This window comes from Perognathus longimembris, chromosome 6 (genome assembly GCF_023159225.1).
Source record: "Perognathus longimembris pacificus isolate PPM17 chromosome 6, ASM2315922v1, whole genome shotgun sequence".
Classification (NCBI taxonomy): Eukaryota; Metazoa; Chordata; class Mammalia; order Rodentia; family Heteromyidae; genus Perognathus; species Perognathus longimembris.
In genome coordinates, this window is record NC_063166.1 from 43065186 (window position 1) to 43085930 (window position 20745).

General features: G+C 43.3%; 1 protein-coding gene across 3 annotated transcripts in view; it reads right to left on the reverse strand.

The window, feature by feature from the left end:
• Positions 1–20745, reverse strand: part of Osbpl10 (oxysterol binding protein like 10) — a 254445-nt gene that overhangs the window by 106347 nt on the left and 127353 nt on the right. For 2 of the 3 annotated variants that reach the window (XM_048348608.1, XM_048348610.1), the window contains exon 4: positions 18458–18649. The exons of the other annotated variant lie outside the window; for it this stretch is intronic. In XM_048348608.1, coding sequence (XP_048204565.1) covers positions 18458–18649 — 192 coding nt within the window. The remainder of the gene's footprint in view (positions 1–18457; positions 18650–20745) is intronic. 3 annotated transcript variants of the gene reach the window in all.

The window sequence follows — 20745 nt, forward strand, 5'->3', positions numbered from 1 at the left end:
TCTTACCCTCCCTTCTCGCTCCATCTCTTCCCCCATACCTTCCCTAATAATAATGATCACTTTTAGATAAATCATTCCAAACTTTCAGGCCATGGCCCAAAAAGCTTCAGAAAGGCAGTCAATACATTTATTCATCATCAAGGCTGTATGCCTCCAGCTTATGAAACATAACCAGTCTTTATCAAATGTCAAGAGTCTGTGTGAAAGGGCACCTTGAACTGGGTGCTGGTGGCTCATATAATCCTAGTTACTCAAGAGGCTGAGATCTAATGATCAGAGTTTGAAGCCAGTCTGGACAGGCTTATGAAGAAGTTAAGCCCATATACTGCCCCCCAATTTGAAAAGTCTCCATAAGACTTCTTTCCTACTTTTCAACCACTGAAAGAAAGGGTAAGACATGCCTGGTTATGGCCATAAACCACCAAACCTAGGACCACAAGAAGGAAATATTTTTAATGAACCACACTTGGGGGTTATGCTAAAAATGTATAACTACACCATGAAACTCAATAAGCTGTAAAAACTTGCAGAAGACATTTACACTAATATTAGTTAAAGTGGTCTAGAAAATTCCATGAGCCTGTAATAGGAAAATGTTATCAGAATGATTTGGTTTCTCATGCCCTTTGAATATTTCTGGGTATACCAATTGCTTACAATTTAAATGAATTAACATGGGATTGTAGTTGCTTTAAAAACAAAGTATAAGCTCACTGCTAATAGTTCATGGCTGTAATCCTAGCTACTCGGGAGGATAAGATCTAAGGATCCTGGTTTGAAGCTAGCTTGGGCAGGAAAGTCTCTGAGACTCATCTTCAATTAACCACCAGAAAACTGGAAGTAAAACCATAGCTCAAAGTGGTAGAGCACTGCCATTAAACAAAAGAGCTCAAGCTCAGGGACAGTGCCCAGGCCCTGAGTTTAAGCCCCACAACTGATTAAAAAAATCAAACAAATAAATAAAAAATGATATATGACTGAGTGGTGGGTGTTTATATCTCCTATAACCCTAACTACTCAAGAGGCTGAGATTTGAGGATAGCAGTTCAAAGCCAGACATGGCAGACAAATCCTTGAGACATCTCCAATGAACCAGCAAACAGCTGGAAGTAGAAATGAGGCTCAAGTAGTTAGAGCTCCAGCCTTCAACAAAAACTAAATAAATAAGAACTTGGCCAAGTGCTGGTAGCTCACTACTCAAGAGACTGAGATCTGAGGATTGCAGTTTGAAGCCAGCTCAGGCAGAAAAGTCCCTGTGAGACTCATCTCAAGTCATCACTCAAAAACCAGGAGCGCTGTGGCTCAAGTAGAAGAGCACTAGCAATAGACACAAAGAGGCTCAGTGACAGTACCCAGGCCCCGAGTTCAAGTTCCACACTGACAAAAAAAAGTAAGAACTTAAGGCCCTGAGTTCAGCCCCAGTAATGGCCCCTGTGCACAAAAGCACACACACACACACACACACACACACACACACGTGCACATGTGCACACACACACAATGAACTATGCACATTATTTCATGCAAATTTTTTCAGATCCTTCCTTAAGGATGAGTCTTTGAAACAAAATCTATCCTTTGTCAGAATTCTATAAACACCAACCCTTTTCTGGCCATCCACAACACTTCTCATGCAGAACTTAAGATTCATGCCAGAGATGACTTTTATTTTGAGCTGAAAGTAGACTAGTCATTGTAACAGAAGTGCTGAATTGCCTTCTATTTCATTTTCCCACTTTATGCAAGTGTTCAGTCATACACGTTGTTAGTAATATAATCTGAAATGAGTGGATGACTTCTATGCACATCCAACATGTGAGACATAAACAGTAACAACTCATAGTAAATGTCTAAGTGTGTTTAAATGGCAAGGGTAGTGCATGCTCTCACAGTCTGGATGAGATCTCGAGTAAGCAGCCATTGCACATACTCCCCCATTAGCAGACAAACAGTATGCAAAATATACAAGTGTCTTCTTTTAACAAAATCACCGCTGAGTACTACAGAGTTAGGTCCTTCACAGACCATCTGACAAGAAGAGAAGAATAGCTGGGTACCAGTGGCTTGTTCATGTACTCCTAGCTACTCTGGAAGTTTATATCTAAGGATCAAGGTTCAAAGCCAACCTGGTCAGAAAAATCCAAGAGACTCTTATGTCCAATTAACCAGTACAAAGCTGGAAGTCGAGGTGTGGCTCAAGTGGTAGAGCACCACCCTTGAGCAAAAGAACCAAGTGAATGTGTGAGGCACTGAGTTTAAGCCCTAGTGTTGGCACTAAATAAATACATACATACATGATAAAATGCTTCAAGATGAGATGAAAAGTAAGAGAGCAGGGGGTGCCTCTGTAAACAATGGTCAGAGAATATGCTCTGAAAAAGAAGCCTTAGGCACAGGCCTGGGAGAAGCAAATGAGCCATGTGGATGGTGTGGCAGTAGAGAGCAAAACTTTTTTTTATGGCCACATTAAATATTGTTTTATTATTCTCCCTACTTTGGAGTGATTACTTTTGTTGTTTGGGGTTTTTTTTCCCTTCTTCTTTATTGTCAAAGTGAAGCACAGAGGGGTTACAGTTTCAAATGTAAGGCAAGCACATTACTTATCCAACTTGTTACCTCCTCCCTCATTTTTCCCCCATCTCCCCCTCCCCAGATCCCTCCCACCCCCCACGAGTTGTATGGTTTACACGGTTGGTTTTGTAAGTATCACTTTTTCAATGGTTTGTTTTTTATCTTTTGTCTTTCATTTTTGGTATTCCCTTTCCTTGCTCTAGTTCAATACATATCTATACATTATCCAGGGTACTAAGATCAGTTATAGTAATAGCAGGCATCTACCCAAAAGATTATAAGCAAGACCACACAAAAGCCACCAGCACAACTATGTTCATCGCAGCACAATTTGTTATTGCTAAAATATGGAACCAACCCAGATGCCCCTCAGCTGATGAGTGGATCAAGAAAATGTGGGACATATACACAATGGAATTCTATGCCTCTATCAGAAGGAATGATACTGCCCCATTCATAAGGAAATGGAAGGACTTGGAAGAAATCATACTTTGTGAAGTGACCCAGATACAAAAAAACATAAGCCCTATGGTTTCCCTCATAGGGAATGTTACGAGGTTCGAGGGAGAAGATTCCACATCCCTCCAAGAGTCCACCACTCAGAGACAGTCTCAGGCAAAAAGATGAATTTATTGGGGAAGTAAAAAGCAAACTGACAGGCCAGGGACATAGCATAGACTCAGGAGCTGAAACTACGTCAGTGAAAAGTGGGCTGACCGGCCAGGGACACAGTGCAGACTTGGGCGCTGACACTGTGACAGCGGGCTTGACCACCCAAGGACACAGCACAGACTTGGGCGCTGACACTGTGACAGTGAAAAGTGGGCTTGACCACCCAAGGATACAGTGCAGACTCAGGCACTGACACTGACCCCCAAGCAGTCCTCAAGCTGGGGTTTACAAAGGTAAAAGCATAGCACAGATGTAGGGGTTGACGCAGGGGGTAGAACAAGCAGCAAACAAGCAAGCCATTTACAGAAGCAGAATTTTGGTGTCAGGCTGACCTAACCTATTCCCCCCGCAACATTTCCTACCATGTTTCCCTGGTCAAGATGGAGTCAGCTCTACTCCCTACAACAGGAATAAGTAGTACATATCTAGGATAGACATAGCAGAAGAGCACAACAGCTCAATACAATGCCCATATGAACGCATAAGATAATGCTAAGTGAAATGAACTCCATGTTATGGAAATAAGTGGTATATCACTGCTGTAGTTAATTTCAACATACCTAGAGAGCAAAACTCTTAAGGTAAGACTATCTAGGCATAGTAGAACAATAACGGGAAACCACTTGGCTGGAACCCAGCAGAGATGGGACTGGGTCTAAGAAATGAGATCAGAGATATAGCCTAGCACCCGGTCCTAAAGAGCCTGCAGGCCTCAGAGGAGATTTGCATTTTAGTGCAGGTACAATGAAAACCTACCAGAGTTTTCGAAAAGCTATGACACAGCCATAACAAAACTCACTCTACTGCTGTGCTGCCAAATACAGGGTGAGCCAGAAGTAGGAAGTTAAAAAGCAAGGTAACTGTTAATAAGACATAGTTTAGACAAATTTAGAGGCAAGCTTCTCTAGGAAAGCAAGAGGCTCTGTGGCTGACTACACAAAGAAACTATTTTTTTCTCACTGGGTGCCTGTGACTCACACCTGAAATCCTAGTTACTCAGGAGGCTGAGGTCTGAGAACTGCGGTTTGAAGTCAGCCCAGGTAGGAAACTCCTTAAAATTCTGAATCCAATTAACCAAAGCTAAATAAAGCTGAAAATGGAGGTATGGCTCAATTGGTGCAAAAAAAAAAAATGAAGGGACAGTACCCAAACTCTTAGTAAAAGCCCTAGTAGTGCCATATAAAATACACATCTTTTCTTATGTAGAGCTAGAAAATATTTAAAAGCTGGAATACAAATTATTTGTTGTGGTATAAAGATCTATTAATAACTTCTTTTTTTCCATAAAGAACAAGAGAAGCTTGGGGGTATAGTATGGATAACAAAAAGGTCTCTTGGCCTTCAAGGGACTATCTATATTTTATCAACTGGGCAACTAGCTATGGGGAGTGACCTTAAGTATCACCCAAGGTCAGTCAGGTGTTATGCTAGAGAAAGTAAATCATTCCTGTACTTGGCAGAGACTAAAGTCCCTCCCAATTTTCTCTTATCAGCCCAGCACATTTGAAAAAACACTGGAGGTATGGAAAGAAGTAGAGGCAAAGGCAAACACTTCACAGAAAAGCTGTGCTGCTGTGCTCTGAGACAGCACAGGAAGAGCTAGTGGCCTGGGCAAGATACGGTCAAACATCACATTTGGTATTGCAGTCTCTGAAGGCAGCAAGTCGCCTTCACAACAGTATCTCTATCCAAGATGACGAAGTACCCTGCCATCTAAATTACATTCATTTCTTAAACCATCAGTGTTCTGGAAATAATATGAGAAGAAGAAAATACAAGCCAGCCTACAAAGAGAGCAAATCAATCAGTAGGTTTGATCAGAACACCTACAGCTGGGAAAAAGCAGCCTGGTGCTAATGGCTCACGCATGTGATCCTAGCTACTCAGGAGACTGAGACCTAGAGGATCAAAGTTGAAAGTGAACCCAGGCAGAAAAATCCAACTCCATTTCCAATTAACCAGAAAAATGGTAGGCTGCACTCGGTTCCAGTGGTAGAACTACAGCTGTGAACAAGACAGACTATATAATAAATGTTACTGGAAACCAAGAGAGGGAAAAGAAAAAGCAGATGAAATCTCCTATTCTTTGTACCAAACACATTCCGTACCCAACAAAAATTCAAATATAAGACTGCAACCATACTGGTGACCACAGTACAATGTTGTTACTTAGCCTAGAACTGAAGGTATTTCTCAGAGGGAGATTTTGTGTTTAGCATGTGCAAAGCCTTGAGCATCATTTCTAGCATGGGCATGCTCGAGAAAAAACAGACACAAATGACTGCAACTTGTGGAAATGTAAACTGTAAAAACTCCATTTTATGGTATGTTATAAATCCCAAGAGAGAGTCCTGTTTTCTTTTCTCTTGTGCCAGTACTATGGCTTGAACTCAGGACCTAACTGCTGCCTTTAGCTTTTTCTACTCAAGGTTGGCTCCATTTTCAGATCTTTAGTGGTTAATTGGATAAAAGAATCTCACAGACAGTCCTGACAAGGCTGGCTTCAAATTGTCACTCTGAAATCTCAGCCTTCTGCCGGGCACTGGTGTCTCATGCCTGTAATCCTCGCCACTCAGGAGGCTGAGATCTGATAATCATGGTTCAAAGCCAGCGCAGGAATTCCTTAAGTGACGTTTTATCCACACAAAATAGTGTTTACAGACGTTTTTTTCAAAGGAAGTTTCTACCTATATTGACAGGCCTCTTCTGAGTTAAAAAAAAGCAAACTTCCTATAGGATATCACAAGTGTATGACAATGTATATAACAAAGATACTTGGGGTTTTTTACAACAAGACTTTTTAAAATGTAAGAATGCATGGATGTCTACAGATGCATGGATACAGCACAAACCACCACAGACACTGGCACAGTGGCTGCCATGAACAGAATAGGAGGCTGAGGAAGCCTCATGACCTGGAGTCTGACAACACCACCTGTCTTGTAAAGCTGGTCATTCCCTTCAAGAAAACAGGAATTCTGTCAAGTGACTTAAACCATGGTAAACACATAAATATTTCTTTGGCAACTCTCCCTGGAAAACTTGTGCACTTCCATGCAACCTCATCTAAAGTTCTGGTTGTGCCTCCGCCTTTTTACTCCACCTTGCTCCCCTGAGGGTGAAGAACACCTATCTAACCCAGGGCTGGATCTGAAGCAATCTGGAAGGTGGAAGTGGAGTACATAACAACTCCAAAGTCTGCAGCCACTAAATGCCCAAGGACAGTCAACCCTCCAGATTCTCAGCCCTTCTGCCAGCCACAGACATACTCTTCCATACAGTTACCACCCCCCATGCCTTAGATGTCTTCAGTTTCTTTGGATATGGCTCTTCCAAGGGAAAACTGCCAAGAAGCATGGCGCTCAGCCCCACAAACCTGTAAGGCCACCTTTGTCCAACCCGGCCCACAGTATCATAGAGGAGCTCCTAGCTAGAGAGTCAACACCTGATGGACACATTCTAGACTCTGATTGTTCAAAGAGTTCACTTTGCTTGGAGTTCTAGTGGGACAGCCAAGGCACATGCCACAGCTCCTGACCTAGGATCAAGTAGCTGATAATTCGGATTTCTTTTTCTAACATGTATCAGTGAGATAATGATAGAGGACATCCTATGAAAAACTCAACAAGAAGAACAAGTCTCTAAGTGCGGAGTAGGGAAGGGGGGGAGCCGGGGGGGGGGGGAGGCGATAAGGTCCAAAGAGCAGAGTCCAAAAGACCAAGCCACCAAGCAGCCACCAACAGGGGAAAGTTCTGTTGGTCTTCAGGAAGCCATTCTCATCACCACCTCTATGGGGTCCAGCAATGGCAAGTAGTGGCGGAATGTGGGCCCTCAAGATGCGAGACACCGCAAACCTCCATCTACTGGGGCTCCTATATTTAACCTGGAAGAGGGTACCCTACTTAGACATTCATGGCCAAGCAACAGCAGGTTGAGAAACCTAAGCTATCCCCAAATAGTGGAGGTCAGACCCACCCAAGATGCTCTCATTGAGATTTATCTCGATGACAAGACAGAGTCTTCTGCCCAGACCTTTCTGGATGGACACAGACAACCACGCAGCTGCCACAGACCCCCAGCCAATGAGCAGAAGTGCCCCCAGGTCATCCATGGAGGACCTTGGCTTGGCCATGAAGGGAAACCATCTGCACAAACCCTCCTTCACCATCAATAATAGCAACCACTCTATCATCTCATGTCCTCACACGGTCAATGTTGAAGCCCTGAAACAGGTATCTCGAATTGCCACCTCAAGGAGGGAAACGTGCACAGAGCTGCCTCCATGACCAACTACACCATTATCATAAACTTTAAACCACACAACCCAGGGGACCAAGATGCCGAGCGCGAGGCTGCCAAGTTGAAGTCTGCAACAGACATTCGACCACCCAGAACCACCTCTGCCAACGGGAAAGGGCATGTGACCCTCAGAACCCAAAGAGGCAGCCAAACCCTGGGGATCTCAACTTTAGAACTTAATCCCCCAGTTGAAGATGCAACCCTTGGAATCCAGCCTGCCATGATCAAATCCTCAGATCTCAGTTTCCTGAGTAGCTAGGATTACAGGCTTGAGCCACTGGCACCTGGTCATTCCTCTTTTTATTATGATTTATCACAAATCTATTGTATTTTGTGCTTCTTGCCCTTTTCATTATTATTATTAAGGTATAATACAGGGGTTATAACTCAGTAAGTCAGGTAATAGAGACAGCTTTTCTGGGACACTGCCATCCCTTCCTTCTCTTTGCCCCATTTTCAACCTTCTGTCACAGCCAACAGGTTTATGTATGTCATAGTGTTAGTATGCATGCACACCTGTGTGCAAATGTTCATAGGTGTGCACACACACACACACACACACACACAGCAATCCTTGTGTCCTATGCTCCAATTCTCTGCAGAACCGGACCTAAAAGGGCCCCCCCTATTCCTGAGCCTCCTCCTACCTCCAGGAGCCTACCACTTTGGGACTTGGTTGTTCCCACTCTTAACTATACTTTCCCACTGCTTCTCCATCTCGTAGCCTCTGTCTGCTCCCCATCTCTCACACTCCAAAAGCCCTACTTGACCTCATTCCATTGTGTTTGATTCCTGAGGACTGGTCCATTCTACCTCCCAGGATCACTCCAAGTCCAGGAATCAGGCTGGGCCCATGGTAGAGAAAGTAGTCTGAACAGTATTGTCAGATTGGTCAAGCTACAGGGATCTCAACTTGACAGACTGGTTCCCATTGGCTCTAGAGTCCTGTCCTTCTTGGTCAGGAGTGACAGGTGGGAGGTGGGGTGCAATGCTACCCCCAGGCCTCTTAGGCTACACCGTGGTGCACCCTCTACAGGCTGGTCCATCAGCCAGGTGCACAGCTGAGGTATGAAGGTGTCTCTTTTCACAAATGGACTTAAAGGTGCGAGAGAGAGAGAGAGAGAGAGAGGGAGAGAGAGAGAGGTTTGCAGAGGGGTTGGGGCTGGTGAGAAACATGACTGCTGGAGGCTGCTCCTAGGGATTCTCTTCCTCAACCTGCTCACCTGCTTCACCCATCAAGAGGCTGAGTGGACCCTCTATGGGCAGACAACAAACATGACTGCAATCTGCATCATCTGCACCCACTCTGTACTGGCCACTTTAACTTCTACCAAGGATCAAGGGGAAAGCAAGCTGGGCACTTGCTTCCTTCCCAGGACCCACAGTTGGGAGGCATCTTGCTCAAGGACTCCCACAGCAGTGATGACTCTCCCCACTAACAGCTGCTGTTGTGTCCTGGAGACTCACTCCAGTGATTAAGTTCAGTGAGTCCTCACTGGTAGTTGACCCAGAACTGGAATGTCAGCCACACTTCCAGAGAGCAGGGATAGCTGTGGTCTCGGGCACAAGCTATATCTCCATCTGCCAATACAGCACCTGCCCCTGGCACACAGCATTTGGTGTTTGGCTATGGAACAGGGCTAGAGGGTCAATATCCCAGGCTACTTTATGCAAGGCAGTTGTCTCGCCTCACTCTTCTTTTGAGTTAGCAAAGCTACTGCCCAGTTAGTTTGCCAAACACAAGTCTCTGTAAGAGGTAAAGGAGATATGATCCAGGTTTCTAATCATAAGACAGATCATCCAAATAGGCTGGGTGGACCTGCAAAGGTCACTGCAAAGGCCAAGAACCCAGAGCTGAGGCTTCCTTGTAGCAAGTCTGCCCATCAACCCTCAGATCACCTTAGACACCTTGTATCACGTAAACCAAGTCCTCACAAGTCTCAACACTGAAGAGATTTTCCTTATCCAATGACCCCTCAGCAAAGCCTGCCACTGTAAACAGAACTAAAGCCAAATGCTACTCCTATATTCCCTGCAGTGTTACCGCAGTGCCCCATGTCAATCTGTCCTTCATGTCAGGACCCGCTACCCACAATGCAGTACTACTCACGCACCATAGCCACATGGAAGAAGGGTTACTTGAGCATTACGCCACAGTGCATTGGATAGCTGCAACGTCCACTGTGTGGCTCTACCACATACAGCATGGGTACACTGGACAGGGGTGGTTCCCCTCCCACATGGGACAGCATGTAATCTGCCCTGATTACCTCATGCTACTCACAATGGTATGCAATTTTAAAACAGGATCCTACTGAAGCTTTAAGTGAATATTTCTGCTAGGTGGCTGACTGACACATTGAGACCATGGGAAAAGGACCACTGTACCTCCTAGAGTTCTGTTTCTTTGGTTGAACTTTGCTTGTACCCTTCTCTTGGTTGTAACCTCTTTATATAGTTCCTACCTAGGACTTTAGGTCCCAGCACATGGTAGAATCCCAATCAAACACAGCATCGCTCATGGAACTGAACTAATGAAGCAGAGCCTTAAAGAAAGTTGTTTATAGACTAACAGGAGAATTATTAGTAGTAATTACAAAAGCAAGTCTTTACTGAAAACAGGTAAGTTTAAAGTGTACCTAGAACTAAGAAAAGAAATGAATTCACCAGGGGTGCAACCAAGGGGAATCCCCAGAAGTGTGTACTACCTTTGGGCACAAATTCCCTGTTACTTATGTTTGGGAACCACAATAGTTATGCTACAGGGTGAGAGATTCCTTACCTGCTAAGGATTTTAAACAAATCTGTACTGTTTCCCAACAGTTATAACTCTCCATACAAGAAAGCACTCATTTACTCAATTTTTTACTGAGCACCTACTTTGTCTACATGCTTTGCTAAGAGCTTAGAAATGAATAACAAACAAACAGAAAAAAAAATGTTTGGTCAGTTGTGGGGCTTAAACTCTGGGCCTGGATGCTGGCTAGCACTCTACCACTTCACAGTGCCACTTCCAGTTTTCTGGTGGTTAACTGGAGATAAGAGTCTTGTGGACTTTCCTGCCCAGGCTGGCTTTGAACTGTGATCTCAGCCTCCTGAGGAGCTAGGATTACAAGTGTGAGACACCAGTACCTGGCTGGAAACTTTTACTGGATATGGTGGTGCATGCCTGTAGAACCAGCATTCAGGATGCTAAAACAGGAAGATCATGTGCTCAAAAACCATCTCTGGGTTATATAGCAAGATATCGTCTCAAATAAATAGGTAGGTAGGTAGGTAAATAAATCCTATCCTTAATTCATATCATGTGACTTCTCTTGTTCCAGATACACAATAAACAAATAAATACCTAATTTCTAAATGTATAAAATACTGGAAAAACAGGGCCAGGCCAAAGGGACTCAAGGAGACATGATAAAGGTGGGAAATGCAGGCCTGTGTCATAACTGGCCTGGCTGCAAACTACCTTTCAATAAACAGTAAGGCAATTTATGAACACTGCTTTTTCTGGAAAACCAGGCAGTTATTTCTATTGTACTGAATTCTTCCATAGGTCTTTTCTACCTCCCACACCCAGCCTTCTTGCCCAGCTGATGTCACAGGAGAATGGCATCTGGGGTGAGACCCCTGGGGATGGCTAAGGGACTGGACCACAATGTTTCACTTCTGTTTCTGTTGACCTGGAGTACTTAGGTCACTCCACATAGTTCTCAGGATCCTACACTGGCCCCTAGTCCCTGTGGTCATTGGTTCCCATTGCACAGACACTATCATGACACTCACAAATCCTTGCTATTCCAGATGAGATACTTCAACCTCCCAGGTGCCCATTTTATCATCCAAAGTTACCAAGCACCAGTTCCACCTGTTTTGGCACTAGAAGACTGTAGGAGTTGCATTTGAAAACAACCCTTCTGCTTTAAAAACATTTGGAAATCAAGAAGCACCACATTACAACTTCTGAAAACTGAAGTCTGAAGGTGGTTTCTTTGAAGAGGTACCAAACTACCAAAAATACATGCCAGAGTTATCATTTATCCCAAAACTGCACAAGGTAATTATGTCAGGCCATTTGCAAAATAAATCACTCTTCACACAAAGGACAGATGAATGCGGTACGCTGACTGGCTTTCCTGGTCATGGACAGTTTGATTCACTGCTGTCAGCACAGATGGCTACATAATTAACCATCTCATACAATTCATTAGGGTGAGGGCACCTTAATAAATTACAACTAGTCTATAGCCCTAGCTACTCAGAAGGCTGAGATCTGAGGATCACAATTCAATGATAATCCAGATAAAGATTCTTATCTCCAATTAACCAGAGGGGGAAAAGTGTTGATTTTGGTTCAAGTGGTAGAGTGGCAGTCTTAACTAGAAAAGCTGAGTAAGACCATGAGTCTCTGAGTTCAAACCTCAGTACCAGCACAAGAAAGAAAGAAAGAAAGAAAGAAAGAAAGAAAGAAAGAAAAAGAAAGAAAGAAAGAAAGAAAGAAAGAAAGAAAGAAAGAAAGAAAACTACTGAGGGAAATGGGTTACGGTAACTGCTTCTACAACAAAGGCTCCAGAAAGCAAGGTATTCTAACCAGGTTCATGCAGCATCCATGTGAACCTGGGCCAAACAGAAAGACAATACCCAAAGAAAGACAATATGAAGTTCATATCCATGTACAAAGATGCCAACTTCATTAAACATCTTCCCTGTATTAAGTAAATATGGCATCCGAAGTACATGGAGAAAGACACAAACTCACATGGCTGAAACGACATAAACACACATTTCCATATACAATGATTTAATACCAGTGGCTCACACCTGTAATCCTAGCTACTCAGGGGGCTGAGATCTGAGGGAAAGTCCATGAGATTCTTATCTCCAATTAACCACCAGAAAACAATAAGTGGAGCTGTGGCTCAAAGTAGTATGGTGCTAGCCTGAACAAAAGAGCTCAGGAACAGGACTCAAGCCCTGAGATCAAACCCCATGACCAACAAAATAAAAATAAATAAAACAATAAATAAAATAGTGTTAAATTACATTGTCTTAAGTGTTTACACAGTATAAATCAGTACAGCAAATATCTCTCTCTGCCCTAGCATCTCACTGCCAAAGAATAACTCCTACTTGTGAGCAAATTACCAAACGAAGCTTCATTAAATCTAAATTTATGCTTCAGTTACCCATTACCACTAGACTGCACAATTTTTTCTTCCAACAAGCTATAGAATCCAAAAAAATCCCCTTCCTATATTAACAGTACTTCTTAAAAGTCTCCAGTGACACAAATAAAAGACCACTGAATACACACACACACACACACACACACACACACACACACACATTTTCTTCCAAAAACCTATAGACATGAATACAATAATCTGGCAAGCACATAGTCCTAGCTACTTGAGAGATGGAATATGAGGGGATCGCAAAATTAAGCCAGAACAAAGAAAATATGAAGTTCATGAGATTCCATCTGGACTAATGGTTAGGTACAATGGTGCTCCTCGTCATCCCAGCATCATGAAGAAGTTCAAATAGGAAGACTACAGTCTAGGCAGGCCTGGGCATAGAAAATAACCAACAACAAAAAATGGGGGGGGGGGGGGCTGGCAGAGTGACTCAAGTGGTAGAATGCCTGTCTAGCAAACACAAAGTTGTGAGTCCCTAAACAAAATATCATAAAAATAACAATGCACTTTGCCAATTGAACTGTGTCTGCCATGTGAAAACATAGTATAATGAAATGAAAGCATAAAAGCCAAAGTTTAAGCTAGGTACCAGTGGCTCACACCAATAATCATAGCTACTCAGGAAGCTGAGATCTGAGAATCCAATCTGAAGCTAACCTGGGCAGAAAAGTCCCCATGAGACTTACCTCCAATTAACAACTCAAAAAAGCTAACAGAAGTGAAGCTGTGGCACAAAGTGGTAGAGCACTAGCCTTGAGCAAAAAGAGCTAAGGGACAGCACCCAGTCCCTGAGTTCAAGCCCTATGTCCAACAACAAAAAAAAGCCAAAATTTAATATAACAGATGTTGCACATTCCATGCATCACATGCTTAAGCAGCTAATGGGTCAATTTTTTTTTAAAATTTTCCGGTCCTGAGCTTGAACTCAGAGCCTGAGCACTGACCCTGAGCACCACTTCCGGCTTTTTTGAGTACTTTATTGGAGTTGAGAGTCTCACAGACTTTCCTGCCTGGGCTGGCTTTGAATTGTGGTCTCAGTTTCCTGAGCATCACAGGCATGAGCCACCAGCACCTGGCTCAAAATAATTTTTGAAATATGTTAGATTCTATTTATAAATCAGTTTCAATGCCACCAAATCAATGCCACTGCGATCTGAAAATCCCTGTTTAGAACCAGACAAATCTGCAAGACTATTATCTCTAAATAATCGGCAAAAAGTGGTAGAGTGCCAGCCGTGAGGAGAAATGCCAATCAAGAGGCTCTGAGTTCAAGACTAGCATCCCACCTCACTCCAAAAAAGTAGCTTGACCTGGTAGTGTTCTTCAGATATAGTTCCCAAACTTACAAGTCAACGGTGACACACAGCTTTGTGTTTGTTTTATTATACATCAACAGATTGTAGTAAAGAGACAATATGCCACCCTGGACCTCGCAGCCAGCATTTTTGAACCCTATGCACTAACAGGCTATAGTTAGCTCTGGTAACTTCACCACCAAAGTGGCTTTAGTTTTTGTTTCTCCAGTTGCTGGTGAGGACTTGTCTATTCCTCATAACCCAGTGTGTCTCCAATCCCTCAGCACACAACTCCTAAGCTACTCCTGGATGGCACTGGGTTCTGACCTTCAGCATCTCCATTCTTTACACTTCAGATAATAACCACTTCATCTTTCAAGTTGTCCCATCCCTCTCGCCCTTGCTATGGCATTCACATTTATTCTATTGCCTTTGGCTGAGTATTTCTCTCTTATTCTTCTGACATGCAGAGGCTTATTTGTCTTGTGTATGATGATTTTCTCCATTGCTTCAGTGATCCTAAGTTTATCTTTCCTCTACAGTTGGGCTATATTGCCTATACAACTAGTTATATTATAAATAGAGGAGAATTTAAAGATAGACATGTTTTGTATGTGTATGCTGGTCCTGGGGATTGAACTCAGGGCCTAGAAGTTACTCCTTAGCTTTTTCTGTTCAACGCTGGCACTCTACCATTTCAGCCACAGCTTCACTTCTAGCTTTTTGCTGGTTAATTTGGGTTAAGAGTCTCGTGGACTCTCCTCAATCCCCAGATTTCAGGCTCCTGGGTAGTTAGGATTACAAGTACAAGCCACTAGTGCCCAGCTGGCAGAGATCTATAATTTGTACAGAACTCTCAGGAATAGATTTGCATAGGTGAAGGATGGCATCTTTCACAAACAGCTCCCCTCTCCAGTCCAGAGCGACGGTAGGCATGACAACCAAAAAGTAACACTTCACTAAAATTCTCTCCACTGCTAATATTGCAGGTTCATCTCAATATCATACTTAAAATTAATTTTCACGGTAGACATGACAACCAAAAAGTAACACTTCACTAAAATTCTCTCCACTGCTAATATTGCAGGTTCATCTCAATATCATACTTAAAATTAATTTTCAAAAAGAAAGAGCTGCCAATATACAACAGCAATTACCTGAAGATATACAGTGCCACCCAGGAGCACAAACATGGAACCAAAATCACTGTGGAGATAGTTTACCTACTTATTTATCATAGAATAAAAATGCTATGAGAAATTTTCAATGAGTTCCTAACATACACAGAAAATAGAGGGGGAAAACAACACAATAAAGAAAAAAAAAACAAAGCCAGGCCAGGAGGATGAGGAAGGAGGCTCACAAACTTCACACCAGCTTATATTACATATGAAGACTTTGTCTCAAAATATAAGGGAAAAAAGGAGGAGGGGGAAGAAAAAGAAAAGGCATATACATAATCATTTTGTTTAAAAAGCTTAGATAAGCCCAGCTCTGGTAGCTCATACCTATATCCTAGCTACTCAGGAGGTTGAGATCTGAGGATCTCAGTTCAAAGTGGCCTCGGCAGAAAAGCCAGTGAGACTCTTATCTCCAATTAACCACAAGAAAACTGGAAGTGGCACTGTGGCTCAAAGTGGTAGAGTGCTAGTTTTGAGCAAAAAAAGCTTATGGACAGTGCTCAGACCATGAGTTCAAACCCCATGCCCAATACACACACACACACACACACACACACACACACACACACACACACACACACACAGAGAGAGAGAGAGAAAAGAGCTTAGGTCATAGTGCATAAATTATACATATACTTAATATACAAAAAAATCAGAAATATACTGGACATTATATTGAAAATAAACTATACAACTTGTGGGTGGGTATAGGAGGGAAAAATTGGGCAAGAGCAAGGGAAGGGGTAACATTGTTCAAAAACAAATGTAGGGGCTAGGAATGTGGCTTAGTACTTGCCTAGCATGCATGAAGCCCTGGGTTCAATTCCTCAGTACCACATAAACAAAAAAAGCCAGAAGTGGCGCTGTGGCTCAAGTGATAAAGTGCGAGCCTTGAGCAAAACAAGTTCAGGGACAGAGCCTAAGCCCTTAGTTCAAGTCCCAGCACTGGCAAAAAAAAAAGAAAGAAAGAAAAGATAAAGACTCTTTACCTAACTTATGTAACTGCAACAGTAAGACATATGGATGCACGGTCACTCACCACATCCAGAATGTATGAAAACGAAAATGCTGGGCACACATGGGTCATAATCCTAGCTACTCAGGAGGCTGAGATCTGAGGATCTCAGTTCAAAGCCAGCCTAAGCAGAAAATTCCATGAGATTAACTACTACTCCAATTAACTTCCAAAAACCAGAAGTGCATGTGTAGCTCAAGTGAAAAGCCAAAGGAGAGCTAGAGGCCCTGAGTTCAAAGCCCAGTACTAGAGAAAAGGAGAGAGGGAAAGGAGGAGGGAGGGAAAGAAAAGGGAGGGAGGAAATGAAACTTTTCTTTTCTTACAAATTAGGTTAGACTATTTCAATATGAGCGATCTACCTGAAGTCTAACTCTGTAACCATTTTTATCAGTATGTATGTGTACATATGTGTATATGTGTGTGTACCCACACGGAACTTAAGAAGTATTTTATACACATCTATAGCTACATAAAATCTATGAAGAAAATGTGTTTCATATACATCTAGAGCTTTCACTCAGAAGTTTCGTTTTTATTGTTCAGTCTGATGGTACTTAGATTTGAATTCAGGACCTAACACTTGCAAAGCAGGTCCTCTAAGCATTTGGGCCACAACTCCAGCCCTTTATGCTTTGGCTATTTTTCAGATAGGGTCTCACACTATTTCCTGGAGGCAAACCTTGAACCACTATACCTCCCACGTAGAAAGGATTACAGTGGTCACTACCATACCTAGCTGTCATTGAAATGGAGATTTCCTTCACTCAAATAAGATCCTCCAGATCTCTGCCTCTCCATTAGCTAGCGCTACAGGTATAATAAGCTACTATGCCCAGCCCTTAATTCAGAAGATTGTTTAATGTTCTCCTCTGAATCAGACCACAACAGTCAGCTGCCTCGGCATTGCCTAACTCATCACATTCACAAACTGAGAGTCATGATGACGGAAGCAGACACAAGATCCTGGGTTCCACATCCCAGTCTCCTGTGAGACACAGCAATCACTCCATCACTACTCTAAGAACATAGCATGCTGGCCTGGACAGGGGTCAGCTGAGGGGAAAATGGCCAAGTCAGCACCAAGGCTGACATGAAGCCCAACCAGATGTCCTCCCAGGCTGTCACAGGAAGTCACAAAACAACCCAGGTGAATCTTGTGAGGCACAGAGAGCTCCATGCACATTATCTTGGGAAATACTCAATGTCCTGCAAAGCTGGCAAAGCTGACAAAGCTGACAAAGCTTGCTTTACTCCCAATTTTACAAGTGCAAAGACTAAGGCCCCAAGCTGTGAAAAGACATGTCCTTAAACAACAGTATCTTGCCAAAGGCTGGTAGCTCACTTCTGTAATTCCAGCTGTTCAAGAGGCTGAGATATAAGAATTTCAGTTTGAGGTCAGCCCAGGCTGGAAAGCCTCCAATTAACCACCATAAAGCTGGAAATGGCTCAAGTTGTAGAGCACTAGCCTTGAGCAAAGCAGCTCAGGGACAGTGACCAGGCTCTGAGTTAAAGCCCCAGGACTAAAAGAAAACAAAACCAAAAACCTAGCCTCTGACTTGCAGGACAGTTGAGTTGTGTTGGCACCCAGCACTTTCATGGAGCGTCTGTATTCCAGGGCTTCTCGAGGCAGTGAAACAAAGCAGAAGGGAGAGGAAGCAGCCTCCAAGCTCTGGGTTCTGTGCATTTCCAACCCCTAACTCATCTCTGCTATGGTGGTGCTTGCTCATTTGTACCCTCATTTCTCCAGGTGGCTTTCTCTACTTTCACTGCTACAGCCAAGCTCTCCTCCTGAGCTGTTTAACTATACAGACGCAAGTAATTATGCTCTTTTTTTCAACCAGGAGGGATGGCAGCAGCTATGTGCCTAGGAGGTTCAGTCCTGGTCCCTCATTCATAAATCAAAATGACTGAAAGCCCAGGTGCGGGGAGCTCACACCTATAATCCTAGCTACTCAGGAGGCTGAGATCTGAGGATTGAGGTTCCAAGCCAAACTAGGCAGGAAAGTCCCTGAGACTCTCATCTCCAATTAACCACCAAAAAGCCAGAAAGGGAGGTAAGGCCCAAGTGATAGAGTACCAGCCTTGAGTGAAAAAGAGAGAGCATGAGGCCCTGAGTTCAAACCCCAGTACCAACACATAGACACACACAAAAAAGAGTAGTTCACCAGGCCATGGCCACAGTCCCCACCTACCAAGGGCCACTTCAGCCTGTAGGAGAGCAAGGCCTACCTCTCTGACTTCATGAAGTTGGCCGGGATACTGACTCTTGGCTCTTCGAGCAGCTGCAGGCGACTTGTGATGCGTGACTGTGACAACACCGGGGGCCCCCGCACTGAGGTGTCTCTGGCTACAGGGAGACGCAGAATTGGGTGTTCCATGGGGGAGTAAAGTGAGACTTCGGCTCCGGGTGCTTGGAGTACTCTAGAATAAGCAACAGGTGTCAAAACTCAACGACTGGCCTGCAGAGCATGCTATGCTTGACTTACACTTAGTGGGAACTTCGTCTTTGCCTCCACCTGCTTAGACAGAAGGCAAATGGTTAAGGCTATCCACATCCCACAAGCTCTCACTGAAGAAACAGAGTGGCCATTGATAGTCCCTGTCCTTCTTCCTGAATTATGTGTTCTACTCTTCACTATGGACTTACACTTAGTGGGAACTTCGTCTTTGCCTCCACCTGCTTAGACAGAAGGCAAATGGTTAAGGCTATCCACATCCCACAAGCTCTCACTGAAGAAACAGAGTGGCCATTGATAGTCCCTGTCCTTCTTCCTGAATTATGTGTTCTACTCTTCACTATAGCCATGAAGAGCAGCTGAACCCCAGCCCTGCCCCATGGGCCTGCAGACCTCTGCCTGCCACCCTGTGATTGCTTCCTTTCCTAGAATGTTCCTTCTCACACCCTTCTGCTCAAGCCTCAACCACAGCTCAGTGGGGTCTGTTCCTGGGGTGTCTCTCAGGCTTCCTCGGTCTCTCTGCTTTCTTCCTCCACCACCATGAGATTCCACTCCTCATCTGCAGTCAATCTTCAGGACTCACACTCACTCTACAATCATTGTTTTTGTTTGCTTGTTTTTGTTCTAGTCTTGGGGCTTGAACTCAGGGCCTGGGCACTCTTCCTAAGCTTCTGTGCTCCAGGCTATTGGCTCTACCACTTGAGCTCCACTTCTGGCTTTTTGGTAATTAATTGGAGATAGGAGTCTCATGGGCTTTTCTGCCTAGGCTGTAGTTGAACTGGGATCCTCAGATCTCAACCTCCTAAGGAGCTAGGGTTATAGTTGTGAGTCACTGGCACTTGGCACAACCATTGTTTATTAAATGCTTAAGGTTTCCCGCATGCATTATTGTTACCTACCTCATTTGTTAATACAGTGTTGACACATTATCCTACCCAAGCATGTAATCCAAATTATAATTTGTCTATGAAGATGGCTTCTCTGATTATTGGAGATAAATTTTTCAATAACTAGGAAGCCTCTAATGGATCAGAGTTTAAAAGGCACAAGGCACCACTGGAAGAAAGTTTGTAATCCTAGAGTTGGAAAGGCCTAACACTTTGAAATTAAAAGCCAAAACAGAAAAACCCAATACATTTGACTACCTAAAAAGTAAAAGCTGGAGTTGGAGGGAAGGCTCAGTTGGTAGAATGCTAACCAATGAACAAAAGCATCAGGTCCCAAATTTGAGTTCATGTTTCAAACAACAAAAAGAGTAAAAAGTAAAAGCTTTCACAAGGAAGAAGACAAACCACTACTTATCACCAATAAAGCCAAATGATAAGACGGGGGAAAAGTACTATAAAAAACTTGTATTAAATGGGCCACAAGTAGAACAGTTTACACAAAAAGAAATAAATGGTCCATAAACCATACAAAAATATGATCAACTGTACTCATAAGACAGAGATCCAAACTACACTTAGTGCCATCCTTCATCTATTACACAAGCAAAAATTCAAAAGTTTGGGTGTACAATATGTCCATAAGGCAACAAGGAAATTCATTGGTAGAAGAAAATGGTAGCCAAGTCCAGCAAGGCAAACTGGCAGAATTGTCTTGGTGCAAATGTCCCAGCCTCTTTTCTAGGAACAACCTCCAGATAAGCCGGTACCCAGAGACTACATTACATGTCCCCATTAGTCACTGCAGCAGTGAGCTTAGTGACAGAGGATGGAAAAATGAAATGTTAGTGTGAGAACAGGTTAAACAAATTACGGTTCTGTCCAGATGGAAGGCATTACTGAGGGAAGTCTCTATTAATTCACCTTGATAAAATGCTGGGTGCTAATGACTCAGGAAGCTGAGATCTGAGGAACAAGGTTCATAGCAGCCCAGGCAAGAAAATCTGCAAGACTCCTATGTCCAAATAATTAGCAAAAGCCAGAAATGGAGATGTGGTTCAAGTTGTAGAGTGACATCTTTGAGTGGAAAAGCTAAGGGACAGGGCCCTCGCCTTGTGTTCAAGCACTATTAATGGTAAAAAAAAAAAAATTACAAAAGAAGAAAACATCAGTAAAG